Source organism: Somniosus microcephalus, chromosome 9, assembly GCF_052327205.1.
Source record: "Somniosus microcephalus isolate GS21.2 chromosome 9, FLI_Smic_1.0, whole genome shotgun sequence".
NCBI classification, from domain to species: domain Eukaryota; kingdom Metazoa; phylum Chordata; class Chondrichthyes; order Squaliformes; family Somniosidae; genus Somniosus; species Somniosus microcephalus.
Window position 1 is genome coordinate 205,897,419 of NC_140995.1, and position 16,759 is coordinate 205,914,177.

The window sequence follows — 16,759 nt, forward strand, 5'->3', positions numbered from 1 at the left end:
ATGACAACATCCCAGATGTTATGCTGAAGACTCCCATACCAGAACTAGCCGGCCCTTAGCCAAACTATTCCAGCGCAGCTATGACGTTGGCATCTACCTGACAAAATGGAAACTTGCCCAATTATGTCTTATCTGCAAAAAGCAGGACAAATCTAATCCCGACAATTTTTAATGGTTAATAGTTTGTGCTCAATATTTACAACTCAAGTCATTTTTGATCCTTTTATGTTTCAGGGTGTCAGTGCGATTCGATTGTTTCCAACATCTGGTCACTTGCTTTTGTCCTCTTCCATGGACTGTAAAATCAAGGTAAAGATTTCATGCACTGCTTCACAGTTCCTAATGGTATTTATCCAGAATGTAATAGATTAGAGAATAAAGGTTACTAGTGAGTGGTTACAGCAAAATAATCTAATTGATGGGTTTAGATGACGCCCTTGAACCATGAGTATGAGCCTTGGACATTTTGCCACTTGAAATCCAAATTAAGATTACTTTCATTGTAATTGCTTCCACCTCACCACATCTATTACTATGCTGTTTTATATATGTCATTTTGAATGATAAAGTCTGACCCATTGCTGTCTGTGGGAACCTCTTATTAGGATTTCTCTGCCAGCTCATAGTTTGGCCAGCATTGACATGTCGGGCACCTCACTATGATAATCTCATTGAAGGATTAAGTTTCTATAGGAATATAATATGGATTTGATTACTGGAAATAACACTATTGTATTTTATATTATAAGGTAGATGTATAACTGAGAAATTTAGGTGACATCCTAAACCATTAGAGCTACTCTTTTGAACTCTATTACCAACATTAGATTACAGCCTTGCAATAGCTCCCTGGTGTCTGCTGCTGTTAATGTAAACTGTTTTAGTTTTGCACAGGGGAGTTATTCTGTTTTCATTTAGATTTTTGTGCCGCTGTCAAGATAGGTGTCACTTGTCAGTGAGCTCCACGTCCTTGGTGTGTGATTTTCATGCATACAATTAACACTTGTGATATCAATGCAAGTTTACTGAAAAGTAGTCTATGCTTAATTAACAGGGATTTCAATATACAACACCTAAAATTGGCTGCAAAAGTGAACATGTAGAGTTTGATGATTTTTTTCTTGACTCCAAATTAATAAACATAACTTGCATTTATATATATCTTTAGCATAGCAAAGTGTCTCAAGCTGCTTCACAGGAAGAAAGGAACAGATCACAACAGAAAGAAAGCTGTTGTGGTAAACTTGGGAAAGGTGACGAAAGCTTGCTTGAGGCGGCAGGCTTTGAGGAGCGTTTTGAAGGTATAGAGAGAGATGGGGACGGGGTTTCGTGAAAAAATTACAGAGAGTAGGGCTGAGATGGTTGACGGCTCTGCCATCAGTGGTGGAATGGAAAACCAGAGTTTGGTCTGGAGGACGTGGGAGGAGATGTAAGGCTACAGAGGATGCCATTGCACCTTGGGGTGAGGTCTTAAAGGCATTTGTAAATCAGGGTGAGGATTTTAAACTCAATGCCTTAGGGGCAAGGAGCCAGTCAGTATATGTCAACAAGGACATGGTTGATGGCTGAGCAGGAGTTTGTGCCAATCAGGGTTTGTGCAGCAGACGTTTGAACAATTCTGGGTGTTTGGAGGTGAGGAGGCTGGCATGGAGGACATTGAAGAAATCAAGTCTGGAGGTAACTAAGTTACATTAGGATCTCAGCAGCAATGAGGTTGAGGAGGGACAGAGGCGGATGATATTGCAACAGTGGGGTACAGGGTTTGAAGCTTCACTCAAGATCAAACGCCATGTCCAGCTTGCACACAGCTTGATTCAGACTGAATGAGCAGCCAGGGAGGGGGTCGTGTCAGTTGCAAGGGAGCAGAGTTTAGCAGGGGCTCAAAACAATGAACATCAGAAGACTGAAGACAATTAGAGAAAATTCTGGCTCGTCGTGACTTAATTTCAAACAGGAAGTTTGACAGCACAGAGCAGCTCACAGGATCGATGGAAGTGGTGGAGAAGTAGAGTTGGGTCGTCAGCATACATAGGCACAGAATCAGCTTCCATATCATGTTATCACAAAGGAGCAGTGTGTAGACAGGGGGGTCAAGGAAGGACTCTGGGGGAAATTTGAAGAGAAGCCTTTGCTTGAGCTATGCTAGCTGCATTGAGTTAGGTGGAATTCGAAGCACGCAAGGGTCGTCTCATGGAGCTGTACACTAAGAAAGATATGGGCGGCCATATCAAATGCTACGTAGAGGTACAAGAGGGTAATGTGCCATGATTTTCATTTACAAATTTCAGGGAAAGCCTGCACATTTTACTATGTTAAAGGCGCTATATAAGTGCAAGTTGTTGTTGTTGTAGTATAGCCTAGTTTTTGAATCCCTACTGTACAAGAGTTTCTGATCTCAGCCATGTCGGTGAGGACAGCGCCAGTGCAGCAGCAGCAGGGAATGTCTGAGAAGAGTTATCACAAGGTCAAACACTCCATATTTTCCAACAGCTAGCTAAATACTGACATTGGTTCAACCTTGGAGGCAAATGCCTGTCCACCTCATAGCTGCAGGAGATGTGTAGCCTGGAGAGACCAGAAGGGGAGAAAAGTGGGGAAGGGAATTGGAAAGTAATACACCCTTTTCATTCTGTATCAAATGTTTTGTTTGCAGCTTTGGGAAGTTTACAACGACCGCAGATGCATTCGAACATTTATTGGTAAGTAGAATTCTGTTCCACTGAATGCACGTGGGAATGGTCAGACACACGAGTAAAATCGGTAGTCCTAAATAGGCTGGGCAGAGAGGGGCAGGCAATTTCAGTTACTTATTTAAAAGGGGTTTTTTAAGCAAACCTACTTTACTGCTTAAAGGGGGAATCCTGTATCCTGTATTATCAATTTGTCAGATTGGATTTCAGGAATTGCAGCTTTGGCTATACTAGGTTAAAATCTTCTGGGCACGCTCTCCTTGTATGCACTTGTTTTCTGTGTGCACCACACAGATGGGCTGCACTGAAGACTTTACTCAACAATTTAAATTTAAAAGTAAGTTTTTTTTAATGTTTTTTTTCTCCTTTATTTCCAGTAGTCCTTGTAATTCAAAGAAACAATTGCTCTTCCCTTCTCCCGTAAAAGAGGAGGGGGTGTCGCAATATTAATCAAGGAGTCAATTACTGCTGTAAGGAGGGATGATATCTTAGCAGGTTTCTCTAATGAGGCCATATGGGTAGAACTTAAAAACAAAAAGGGGGCTAGCACTTTGCTGGGAGTGTACTATAGGCCCCCAAACAGTCAGGGGGAGATAGAGGAACAGATATGTAGGCAAATCTCAGAGAAGTGTAGAAATAATCAGGTAATAATAGTAGGGGATTTCAACTTCCCCAATATTAACTGGGATAGTCAGAGTGTGAAAGGCTTAGAGGGTGCGGAATTCTTAAAGTGCATCCAGGAGAGCTTTTTGAGCCAGCATGTAGAAAGTCCTACAAGAGAGGGAACGGTACTGGACCTAATTCTAGGGAATGTAGCCGGGTAAGTGGTAGAAGTGTCAGTAGGAGAGCATTTTGGTGACAGTGACCATAATTCGGTGAGATTTAAGGTAGTCATGGAAAAGGACAAAGATGGACCGGAAATAAAGGTTCTAAATTGGGGGAAGGCCGATTTTAATATGATAAGGTAGGGTCTGGCCAAAGTGGACTGGGATCAGCTACTTGTAGGAAAATCCACATCAGAGCAGTGGGAGTCTTTCAGAAAGGAAATAGAGAGAGTACAACGTCAACATGTTCCCGTAAATATCAAGGGTGGGACCAACAAGCCCAGGGAACCCTGGATGTCAAGGGATATACAAGAATGGATTAGGAAAAAAAGGGAGGCTTTTGGCAGATACAAAGGACTAAAAACAGTGGAAGCCCTAGAGGAGTATAGAACGTGCAGGGGGGTACTTAAAGAAATTAGGAGAGCGAAGAGGGGGCATGAAAAAACACTGGCAGGCAAAATAAAGGAAAATCCCAAGGTGTTTTATAAGTATATTAAGCGCAAGAGGATAACCAGGGAAAGAGTAGGGCCCATTAGGGACCAATGTGGCAATCTGTCATGGAAGAGTGTAGAGCCGGAAGATGTAGGTGAGGTTTTAAATGAATATTTTGCATCTGTGTTCACTATGGCGAAGGACGATGTAGGCATAGAAATCAGGCAGGGGGATTGTGATATACTTGAACAAATTAGTATTGAGAGTGAGGAGGTACTAGCGGTTTTAGCGGGCTTAAAAGTGGATAAATCCCCAGGCCCAGACGAGATGTATCGCAGGCAGTTGTATGAGGCAAGGGAGGAGATTACAGGGGTTCTGACACAAATTTTCAGAACCTCTCTGGCCACAGAGGAGGTGACAGAGGACTGGAGAACAGCTAACGTAGTACCATTATTCAAGAAGGGTAGTAGGGATAAACCAGGGAATTGCAGGCCAGTGAGCCTAACATCAGTGGTAGAGAATTATTGGAAAAAATTCTGAGGGACAGAATTAGTCTCCACTTGGAGAGGCAAGGATTAATCAAGGATAGTCAGCATGGCTTTGTCAGGGGGGATCATGTCTGACCAATTTGATTGAATTTTTCGAGGGGGTGACTAGGTGTGTGAATGAGGGTAGTGCAGTTGATGTGGTCTACATGGACTTCAGTAAGGCTTTTGACAAAAGTCCCGCATGGGAGACTGGTCAAAAAGGTAAGAGTCCATGGGATCCAGGGCAACTTGGCACATTGGATCCAAAATTGGCTTAGTGGCAGGAGGCAGAGGGTGATGGTCAAAGGTTGTTTTTGTGACTGGAAGCCTGTGTCCAGTGGTGTACTGCAGGGATCGGTGCTGGGTCCTTTGCTGTTTGTAGTGTACATTAATGATTTAGATATGAATGTATGAGGTATGATCAGTAAGTTCACAGATGACACGAAAATTGGTGGAGTGGTAAATAGCGAGGAGGGAAGTCTCAGGCTACAGGACGATATAGACGGTTTGGCTAGATGGGCAGAACAGTGGCAAATGGAATTTAACCCTGAAAAGTGTGAGGTGATGCATTTTGAGTGGACTAACAAGGCAAGGGAATACACAATGAATGGTAGGACCCTAGGAAGGACGGAGGATCAGAGGGACCTTGGTGTGCATGTACATAGATCCCTGAAGGCAGCAGGACAAGTAGATAAGGTGGTTAAAATGGCATATGGGATACTTGCCTTCATTAGCCGAGGCATAGAATATAAGAGCAGGGAGGTTATGATGGAGCTGTACAAAACGCTAGTTAGGCCACATCTAGAATACTGTGTGCAGGTTTGGTCGCCACACTATAGGAAGGATGTGATTGCATTGGAGAGGGTGCAGAGGAGATTCACCAGGATGTTACCTGGGCTGGAGCGCTTCAGCTATGAGGAGAGACTGGACAGGCTGGGGTTATTTTCCTTAGAGCAGAGAAGGCTGAGGGGGTCCTGATTGAGGTGTACAAAATTATGAGGGGCATAGATAGGGTAGATGGAAAGGAACTTTTCCCCTTAGAGGTTTCAAGGTAAGGGGCAGGAGGTTTAGAGGGGATTTGAGGAAACACTTTTTCACCCAGAGGGTGCTTGGCATCTGGAACTCACTGCCTGAAAGGGTGGTAGAGGCAGGAACCCTCACAACATTCAAGAAGCATTTAGATGAGCACTTGAAATGCCAGAGCATACAAGGCTACGGACCAAGTGCTGGAAAATGGGATTAGAATAGACGGCTTGATGGCCGGCGCGGACACGATGGGCCGAAGGGCCTCTTTCTGTGCTGTATAACTCTATGACTCTATGATCTCTCCACTTACCTTGTTTCCTAACCCTATGGTTGGTGGTCCCTCGTGTGCTGCCTATGCGCAGGTCCCTGATGCACTGCTTCTCTCTGCCAGACTGTAGGTTCCTAGTCCGCTGCTTCACTACCCATTTATGGATGGGATGTGGTGCTGGGGAGACCAAAGGAAAGTGCAGAATATAAATGGCTTGGTGGAGGTTTTTGCTCTCAAAATAACAAGCAGCAAGATGGGACCCTTGACCCAGTTTGGAAAGCTTATTTATTTGAAAACTACAAACTTTGCATAAAGTGCACCTTTTGAATCTATTGAAATGTATAAATTGTCGTCCACTTGAATGCTGAGCCCATTTATGATTTGTTGAACTGCCATGTTTTTATAGAGGAATTTTTGTTTTTTGAAAGATAAATTGATGACAGTAATGCCCCTTTAGAAATTGGGTATTGTATAATCAGCTTGCTGGTTTGTAGACTTTATATATTAGCGCTAAAGTGAATCATCATACAGTGCGTGTGATTTTCTTTTGAGAGGTGGGAGATGTTAGTGTAATTTACATCACAATGTGGGAACTGATCTTCTGTTGGCATTGTTCAAATCAAATATGCTCAGCTGGGTTTACAACGTCATAGTTTTTATGGTGCTGCATGTAATTTAACATTAGTAACATAATAGAATACTGCAAAAGATTTGCTTTGTGACTAATGGACATTGCTTGCAATCTTTAACATGATTGACTTTGCGATTGACTTTGCAATTGACTAAAAAATGGTAAACAGGGTTATAAGAACAAGTATTAATTTTGGAAGACCTGTGTAGCATGACTACTTTGTTTAGTTATTGTTTAAAGTACTTTTTTGGCCTTCAAATTAATTGTTTTGTTGTATGCTGTCCTAAGTGGGGTGTGGGGGAATTGTGAGCGATAAATCATTAAGATGGTTAATGGTGTTTAATACAGTTTTTTTTAATTACACTGCTGTGTATCATTAGTATGTTTTGGCACTCAGCCATATTAACAGGCATAGCAAGGTCATTTTAACCATATCAGATTATAGTTTTGTCCATTATCTTGCTCCCAAAATTTGATTCACCAATTTTCTTTTTTAAACTAATCCTAATTGGTCGCCACTCGGGTAAGGGACTACTTTTATATCAAGGACTTGCCAAATGGCACAAGAAATATTGAAAGAAACAATTAGAAGCACATGTACAGTGTGTGTTTGAAAGCAGGGAAAGAGGAATAGCAAATGGCTGGCCTTGTTCAATACATACAGGCTAAAGGTACATTTCTAAGAGATGTAGTGCAATGAGATTCTGAAACCATTTTACAGAGGGAGCTTATTTTAAAAGTTGTAACATATTCCAACAGAAAATACTACATACCATTTTACAGCACAGCAGAACCCCACTCTACTGAACTCCATCCTACTGAAAATAAATGTATTGAAGTCCTTCCTGTCTCAGTGACTCGCCCTCTTGCTGGCAGGGCATTCTTTGTATTTGACCTTTTGAATTTCGCAGACCTGGTGGGTCTGTTACCCCATTGATGGATAAGTCCCTGCAGGAGGGTGATTTACCAGGGCAGGAATTTATTTAAAGAAAGACTTGCATTTATCTCGTGCTTTTCACGACCAGCGGACGTCCCAAAGTGCTTTACAACCAATGAAGTACTTTTTGAAGTGTAGTCACTGTTGTAATGTAGGAAATGCGGCAGCCAATTTGCGCACAGCAAGCTCCCACAAACCGCAATGTGATGATGACCAGATAATCTGTTTTAGTGATGTTGATTGAGGGATAAATATTGACCAGGACACCAGGGATAACTTCCCCTGCTCCTCTTTTTGAAATAGTGCCATGGGAGAGCAGACAGGGCCTCAGTTTAACGTCTCATCTGAAAGACGGCATCTTCGACAGTGCAGCACTCCCGCAGTACTGCACTGGAGTGCCAACCTAGATTTTTGTGCTCAAGTCTCTGGAGTTGGACTTGAGTTTTGGCAGGATAAAGTTTAACAAATTAGGGTAACCTGTGGAACTGTTGAATTTCCACCTTACTGAGCGGGTGCTGGTCTGGATTACTTTAGTATGGTGAGGTTCTACTGTACTGATTTATTTTTAAAAAGCTTAACATGTAAATCATTTTCAAGTGACTGAAACATTAAATGTTTGCATTGAATAAATCTAATTGTATCTAATGTACATTTGAAATTTTAATGAAGCATATTTTTAAAAAGCGCTCCTTTCTATTAGGAGTCAAGTTGATGCACTTGCTTTCAGTATAACTGAGATTTTGTGTGGTTTTCCACATACATGCCACTGGATTCAAGAAACCATGGACAGCTTTACTGTTTTTAGGCCAATCAACTAAGACCATTTTCTGTGAATCTCACCAGCAAACAGAAGCCAAGAAACATTTATAGCCATTGATGTCATCAGTATTTATGTACTTTTTTTCTCCTTATCTCTCTCCCTAAGGCCATAGTAAAGCCGTGCGAGACATATGCTTTAACAATGATGGCACCCAGTTCCTGAGTGCTGCTTATGACCGCTACCTTAAACTCTGGGACATCGTGACAGGTGCGTAAACATACTTGGTTTTGGTATTTGAAACTTTCCGGTCGTCTTGTAAAGCTCAGTAAACTATTACACTTCAACTAATTCCTATTTTTAATGTAAGAAGTCACACAACACCAGGTTATAGTCCAACAGTTTTATTTGAAATCACAAGCTTTCGGAGCGCTGCTCCTTCGTCCGGTGAAGTGGAAAGATGCATAAAGACACAGCTTATATAGGCCCTAACACTATTTCTAGGGCCACTTCCTTAAGATGTAGATTATCAGGCCCTGGGGATTTATCGGCCTTTATCAATCCCATCAATACTCTCATAATCTATTTTCCCCCTCTTAATTAATCCCTTTGTCCTCCTTTGCTGAATCCTAAACTGCCCCCAATCCTCAGGTTTGCTGCCTTTTTCTGGCCAAATTATATGTCCTCTCCTTGGATCTTATGCTATCCCAGAAGATAAAACAACAGAAGATCAGTGGGAGACGTTCAAAAAATAATTTAAGGTGATAAAGAACCAGTTTATACACCTCAGGGGCAAGAGCTCTACTTGCCAAAAAACCAGCCATGGACAGCTAAGGAGGTGAGGGACAGCGTAAAACTAAACGAAAAAGCATTCAAAAATGCAAAAAATAGCACAGATCCTGGCGAATGGGAAAGATACAAAGAACAGCAAAGGGGCACACAACAGATTAGTAAGAGCTACAAAAAGGGATTATGAAAAGAAATTTGCAAGGGATCAAAATCAACACCCAGAATGTATTATTATATTAGAAAAAAGAGGGTAGTCAGGAACAATGTTGGCCCCTTAAAAACTGAAAGTGGTGATATTATCAATGATAAAGAAATGGCAGACATCTACAAGGCACAAGTCAGGAGTGTGATGGAACACTCTCCACTTGCCTGGATGAGTGCAGCTCCAACAACACTTAAGAAGCTCGACACCATTCAGGATAAAGCAGCCCGCTTGATTGGCACTCCATCCACCACCTTCAACATTCACTCCCTCCACCACCGGCGCACTGTGGCTGCAGTGTGTGCCATCTACAAGATGCACTGCAGCAACTCGCCACTGCTCCTTCAACAGCACCTTCCAAACCCGCAACCTCTACCACTTAGAAGGACAAGGGCAGCAGACGCATGGGAACATCACCACCTACAAGTTCCCCTCCAAGCCACACCCCATCCTGACTTGGACCTGTATCGCCATTCCTTCACTGTCACTGGGCCAAAATCCTGGAACTCCCTTCCTAACAGCATTGTGGGTGTACCTACACCATATGGACTGCAGTGGTTCAAGAAGGCGGCTCACCACCATCTTCTCGAGGGCAATTAGGGATGGGCACTAAATGCAGGCCTAGCCAGCGACGCCCACATCCCATCAATGAATAAAAAATAAAAAAATTACTTTGTGTCAGTATTCACAGTAGAAGAAGAGGATAGTATGCCAGGAATCCCAAGGAAACTAATATTGAATCAGAAACAGGGACTCAGTAAAATTAACGTAAGTAAAATAACAGTAATGAAGAAAATAATGGCACTAAAGAGTGACAAATCCCCGGGTTTCCATCCCAGGGTTTTAAAGGAAGTAGGTGAGCACATTGCAGATGCCCTAACTATAATCTTCCAAAGTTCTCTCGATTTCAGGAACCGTTCCTTTAGATTGGAAAATTGCGCATGTTACTCCGTTATTTAAGAATGGTGAGAGGAAAACCAGGGAATTATAGACCAGTTAGCCTAACATCTGTTGTCGGGAAATTGCTAGAGTCTATAAGCAAGAATACGGTGACTGAACACCTTGAAATTTTTCAGCTGATCAGAGGGAGCCAGCATGGATTTGTGATGGGTAGGTCATGCTTGAGGAGGTGACTAGAGTAGTGGACAGGGGAATGTCTGTAGATGTTATTTATATGGACTTCCAGAAGGCATTTGATAAGGTCCCTCGTAAGAGACAGTTAACTAAGGTAGAAGCCCACAGAATTGAGGGAAAATTATTGACCTGGTTAGGAAATTGGCTGAGCAGCAGGAGACAGGCAGTACGGATAATTGGTAGGTACTCAAATTGGCAGGATGTGACTAGTGGTGTCCCGCAGGGATCTGTGTTGGCGCCTCAACTATTCACAGTATTTATTAACGACTTAGATGATGGCACAGAAAGTCATATATCCAGATTTGCTGATGACACAAAGATAGGTGGCATTGTAGGCAGTGTAGATGAAAGCATAAAATTACAAAGGGATATCAACAGTTTTAAGTGAATGGGCAAAACTGTGGCAAATGCATTTCAATGTAGGCAAATGTGAGGTCATCCACTTTGGACTAAAAAGGGTAGAACAGGGTACTTTCTAAATGGTGAAAAGCGAAAAACAGTGGAGGTATAGATCATTAAAATGTCATAGAGCTGTACAGCACAGAGAAAGGCCCTTCGGCCCATCGTGTCTGTGCCGGCCATCAAGCCCTGTCTATTCTAATCCCATTTTCCAGCACTTGGTCGGTAGCCTTGTATGCTATGGCGTTTCAAGTGCTCATCTGAATGCTTCTTGAATGTTGTGAGAGTTACATAGAAACATAGAAGATAGGAGCAGGAGTAGGCCATTCGGCCCCTCGAGCCTGCTCCGCCATTCAATGAGATCATGGCTGATCATCCAAATTCAGTACCCTGTTCCTGCCTTCTCTCCTTATCCCTTGATCCCTTTAGCCTTAAGAAATATATCCAACTCCTTCTTGAATATATTTAATGAATTGGCCTCTACTGCCTTCTTTGGTAGAGAATTTCACAGGTTCACCACTCTCTGGGTGAAGAAATTCCTCCTCATTTCTGTCCTAAATGGCTTACCCCTTATCCTTAGACTGTGACCCCATGTTCTGGACTCCCCGATCATCGGGAACATCCTTCCTGCATCTAGTCTGTCTAGTCCTGTTACAATTTTATAAGTTTCGATGAGATCCCCTCTCATTCTTCTAAACTCCAGCAAGTACAAACCCAATCGACCCAATCTCTCCTCATACGTCATTCCTGCCATCCCAGGTATCAGCCTGGTGAATCTTCGCTGCACTCCTTCCATGGCAAGAACATCCTTCCTCAGATAAGGCGACCAAAACTGCACACAATACTCAAGGTGTGGTCACACCAAGGCCCTGTACAACTGCAGCAAGACATCCTTGTTCCTCTACTCAAACCCTCTCGCTACGAAGGCCAACATACCATTTGCCTTCTTAACCGCCTGCTGCACCTGCATGCTTACTTTCAGCGACTGGTGCACAAGGACGCCCAGGTCTTGTTGCACTTCTCCTTCTCCCAATCTATTGCCATTCAGATAATCTGCCTTTCTGTTTTTGACACCAAAGTGGATAACCTCACATTTATCCACTTTATATTGCATCTGCCATGCTTCTGCCCAATCACCCAACCTGTCCAAATCATACTGGAGTTTCTCGGCATCCTCCTCACAGCACACACGCCCACCCAGCTTTGTGTTGTCTGCAAACTTGGAAATATTACATCTAGTTCCCTTGTCTAGATCATTAATATATATTGTGAATAGCTGGGGTCCAAGGACCGATCCCTGCAGTACCCCACTAGTCACTGCCTGCCACTCGGAAAAAGAGCCGTTTATTCCAACTCTTTGCTTTCTGCCTGCCAACCCGTTCTCTATCCAAGTCAATACCTTGCCCCCAATCCCATGTGCCTTAATTTTACATGCTAATCTCTTATGCGGGACCTTATCGAAAGCCTTTTGAAAATCCAAATACACCACACCCACTGGTTCTCCCCTATCTATTTTACCAGTTACATCCTCAAAAAATTCCAGTAGATTAGTCGAGCACGATTTACCTTTTGTAAATCCATGTTGACTTTGTCCGATCCTGTCACTGCTTTCCAAGTGCTCTGCTATTACATCCTTTATAATGGACTCTAGCATTTTCCCCACTACCGATGTCGGGCTCTGTAATTCCCCGTTTTCTCTCTACCACCCTTTTTGAACAGTGGGGTAACATTAGCTACCCGCCAATCCATGGGTACTGTTCCAGAGTCTATCGAATTTTGGAAGATGACCAGCAATGCATTTACTATTTCTAGGGCCACTTCCTTAAGTACCCTAGGATGTAGATTATCAGGCCCTGGGGATTTATCGGCCCTCAATCCCATCAATACTCTCATACTCTATTTTCCCCCTCTTAATTAATCCTTTTGTCCTCCTTTGTTGAATCCTAAACTGCTCCCAATCCTCAGGTTTACTGCTTTTTCTGGCCAATTTATATGTCCTCTCCTTGGATCTTATGCTATCCCTAATTTCCCTTGTTAGCCACGGTTGAGTCACCTTTTTTGTTTTATTTTAATGCCAAACTGGGATGAACAAATTCTGTAGTTCATCCATGCGATCTTTGAATGTTTGCCATTGCCTATCCACCGTCAACCCTTTGAGTGACATTCCCCAATCAATCCTACCCAACTCGCACCTCATACCATCATAGTCTGCTTTATTTAAATTCAGGACCATAGTCTCTGAGTCAACTATTTCACTCTCCATGTTAATGAAGAATTCGATCATATAATGATCGCTCTGACCCAAGGGGCCTCGCACAACAAGATTGCTAATTAATCCTTTCTCGTTACATAATACCCAGTCTAAGATGGCCTGATCTCTATTTGGTTCATCGACATATTGGTCCAGGAAACCATTCCGTATACACTCCTGGAATTCCTCCTCCACAGTATTGTTACTAATTTGGTTAGCCCAATCTATATGTAGATTAAAGTCACCCATGATAACTGCTGTGCCCTTATTGCACGCTTCTCTAATTTCCCGTTTAATGCCATCCCCGACCTCCGCATTACTGTTTGGAGGTCTATATACCACTCCCACTAACGTTTTCTGTCCCTTGGTATTTCTCAGTTCTACCCATACAGATTCCACATCATCAGAGCTAATATCCTTCCTTTCAATTGTGTTAATCCCCTCTTCCAGCAGTGCTACCCCACCTCCTTTTCCTTTTTGCCTATCTTTCCTGAATATTGAATACCCCTGGATGTTGAGTTCCCAGCCTTGGCTACCCTGGAGCCATGTTTCTGTAATCCCAATCATATCATATTCGTTTACCTCTATTTGCGCAGCTAATTCATCCACCTTATTACGAATGCTCCTCTCATTAAGACACAAAGCCTTCAGGCTTGTTTTTTTAACGCTCTTAGACCTTTTAGAATTATTATTTACTGTGGCCATGTTTGATTTAAACCCTTGATTTCTCTGCCTGCCACTTTTGTTTTTCTCCTTCCTGTCTTTTGCTTCTATCCTTGTTTCTCTTTCCTCTGTCTCCCCGCTCAGGTTCCCAACCCCCTGCCATTTTAGTTTAAACCCTCCCCAGAGCATTAGCAAACACTCCCCTAGGACTTCAGTCCCGGCGCTGCCCAGATGCAAACCATCCGTTTTGTACTGGTCCCACCTCCCCCAGAACTGGTTCCAATGTCCCAGGAATTTGAATCCCTCCCTGTTGCACCATTCCTCTAGCCACGTATTCATCTGAAATATCCTTCTATTTCTACTCTGACTAGCACATGGCACTGGCAGCAATCCTGAGATTACAACCTTTTGAGGTCCTATTTTTTAATTTACCTCCTAACTCCCTATATTCAGCTTTTAGCACCTCATCCCAGTTTTTACCTATATCGTTGGTACCTATATGCACCACGACAACTGGTTGTTCACCCTCCCCTTCCAAAATGTTCTGCAGCCGCTCTGAGACATCCTTGACCCTTGCACCAGGGAGGCAACACACCATCCTGGAGTCTCGTTTGCGGCCGCAGAAACGCCTATCCCGCTTACAATCGAATCCCCTATCACTATAGCTCTACCCCTCTTTTTCCTCCCGTCCTGTGCAGCAGAACCACCCCTGGTGCCAGGAAGTTGGCTGCTGCTGCCTTCCCCTGGTAAGCCATCCCCCCCCATCAGTATCCAAAGCGGTATATCTGTTTGAGAGGGGGATGGCCACAGGGGTCCCCTGCACTACCTGCCTGCGCCTACTACTCTGCCTGTTGGTCACCCGTTCCCTTTCTGCCTGTGCCACCTTTACCTGCGGTGTGACCAACTGATTGAACGTGCTATTCACGATGTCCTCAGCATCGCGAATGGTCCAGTATGTATCCACTCGCAGCTCCAGCGCCGCAATACGGTCTGTCAGTAGCTGCAGTTGGACACACTTCCTGCACACATGGTTGTCAGGGACAGAGGAAGTGTCCCTGAGTTCCCACATAGCGCAGGAGGAGCATACCACGGCACCGGGCTGTCCTGCCATGAATTACCCTTTAATTAATTCAAATTAAATTAAACAAATCAATCCCACCAATTACACTACAGTTAAATGATATATTTAAGGGCCCTGGTTTACCAACAGTCCCCGCGACACCACAGAGAGCTTAGAAAGTATATACCACAGAGTTTAAGTTTAAAAGAGAGAGAAATACCAACTAACCACTTACCTGCTTTCTGGTGACGTCACACTTCGATTACTTTTTAATTCTCTCCCTTTCTCTGAGATTGGAGATTAGTACGCTCGGAGGCCTACCTAGTCTCTGGCGCCTTTTTATATCACCGCTCTGCCGAGATTCCCACTGCTGCCGCTCTGAGGCCTACCTGGTCTCTGGCGCCTTTTTATATCACCGCTCCGCCGCCGAGATTCCCGCCGCTGCCGCCCTTTCAGGCAGTGAGTTCCAGATTCCAACCACCCTCTGGGTGAAAAAGTTTTTCCTTAAATCCCCTCTAAACCTCCTGCCCCTTACCTTGAAACTATGCCCCCTGGTCATTGACCCCTCTACTAAGGGGAAACGTTCCTTTCTATCTACCCTATCTATGCCCCATATAATTTTGTACACCTCAATCAGGTACCCCTCCGCCTTCCCTGCTCTAAGGAAAACATAGCTGAAGCGCTCCAGCCCAGGTAACATCCTGGTGAATCTCCTCTGCACCCTCTCCAATGTAATCACATCCTTCCTATAGTGTGGCGACCAGAACTGCACATGGTATTCCAGCTGTGGCCTTACTAGCGTTTTGTACAGCTCCATCATAACCTCCCTGCTCTTATATTCAATGCCTCAGCTAATGAAGGCAAGTATCCCTTATGCCTTTTTACCCACCTTATCTACCTGTCCTGCTGCCTTCAGGGATCAATGTACATGCACACCAAGGTCCCTCTGATCCCCTGTCCTTCCTAGGATCCTACCATTCATTGTGTATTCCCTTGCCATGTTAGTCCTCCCAAAATGCATCACCTCACACTTTTCAGGGTTAAATTCCATTTGCCACTGTTCTGCCCATCTAACCAACCCGTCTATATCGTCCTGTAGCCTGAGGCTTCCCTCTTCGCCATTTACCACTCCACCAATTTTTGAGTCATCTGTGAACTTACTGATCATACCTCCTACATTCATATCTAAATCATTAATGTACACTACAAACAACAAAGGACCCAGCACCGATCCCTGCGGTACACCACTGGACACAGGCTTCCAGTCACAAAAACAACCTTCGGCCATCGCCTTCTGCCTCCTGCCACTAAGCCAATTTTGGATTCAATGAGCCAAATTGCCCTAGATCCCATGGGCTCTTACCTTCTTAACCAGTCTCCCATGTGGGACTTTGTCAAAAGCCTTACTGAAGTCCATGTAGACTACATCAACTGCACTACCCTCATCCACACACCTAATCACCCCCTCAAAAATTCAATCAAATTGGTTAGACATGATTTCCCCCTGACAAAGCCTTGATTAATCCTTGCCTCTCCAAGTGGAGACTAATTCTGTCCCTCAGAATTTTTTCCAATAATTTACCTACCACTGATGTTAGGCTCACTGGCCTGTAATTCCCTGGTTTATCCCTACTACCCTTCTTGAATAATGGTACTACATTAGCTGTCGTCCAGTCCTCTGGCACCTCCCCTGTGGCCAGAGAGGTTCTGAAAATTTGTGTCCGAGCCCCTGCAACTTCCTCCCTTGCCTCACACAGCAACCTGGGATATATCTCATCTGGGCCTGGGGATTTATCCACTTTTAAGCCCACTAAAACCGCTAGTACCTCCTCCCTCTCAATACTAATTTGTTCAAGTATATCACAATCCCCCTGCCTGATTTTTATGCCTACATCGTCCTTCTCCATAGTGAACACAGATGCAAAATATTTAAAACCTCACCCACATCTTCCGGCGAAGAGGGAAGCCTCAGGCTACAGGGCGATATAGACGGGTTGGTTAGCTGGGCAGAACAGTGGCAAATGGAATTTAACCCTGAAAAGTGTGAGGTGATGCATTTTGGGAGGACTAACATGGCAAGGGAATACACAATGAATGGTAGGATCCTAGGAAGGACAGGGGATCAGAGGGACCTTGGTGTGCATGTACATAGATCCCTGAAGGCAGCAG

At 43.8% G+C, this 16,759-nt stretch overlaps 1 protein-coding gene across 1 annotated transcript in view; it reads left to right on the plus strand.

Moving 5' to 3' along the window:
• The window catches only part of cdc40 (cell division cycle 40 homolog (S. cerevisiae)), a 148,689-nt gene that overhangs the window by 83,029 nt on the left and 48,901 nt on the right, over positions 1–16,759 (plus strand). The window contains exons 8-10 of the mRNA XM_085997797.1: positions 235–309; positions 2,654–2,699; positions 8,261–8,362. Of these exons, the coding sequence (XP_085853923.1) occupies positions 235–309; positions 2,654–2,699; positions 8,261–8,362 (223 nt within the window). The remainder of the gene's footprint in view (positions 1–234; positions 310–2,653; positions 2,700–8,260; positions 8,363–16,759) is intronic.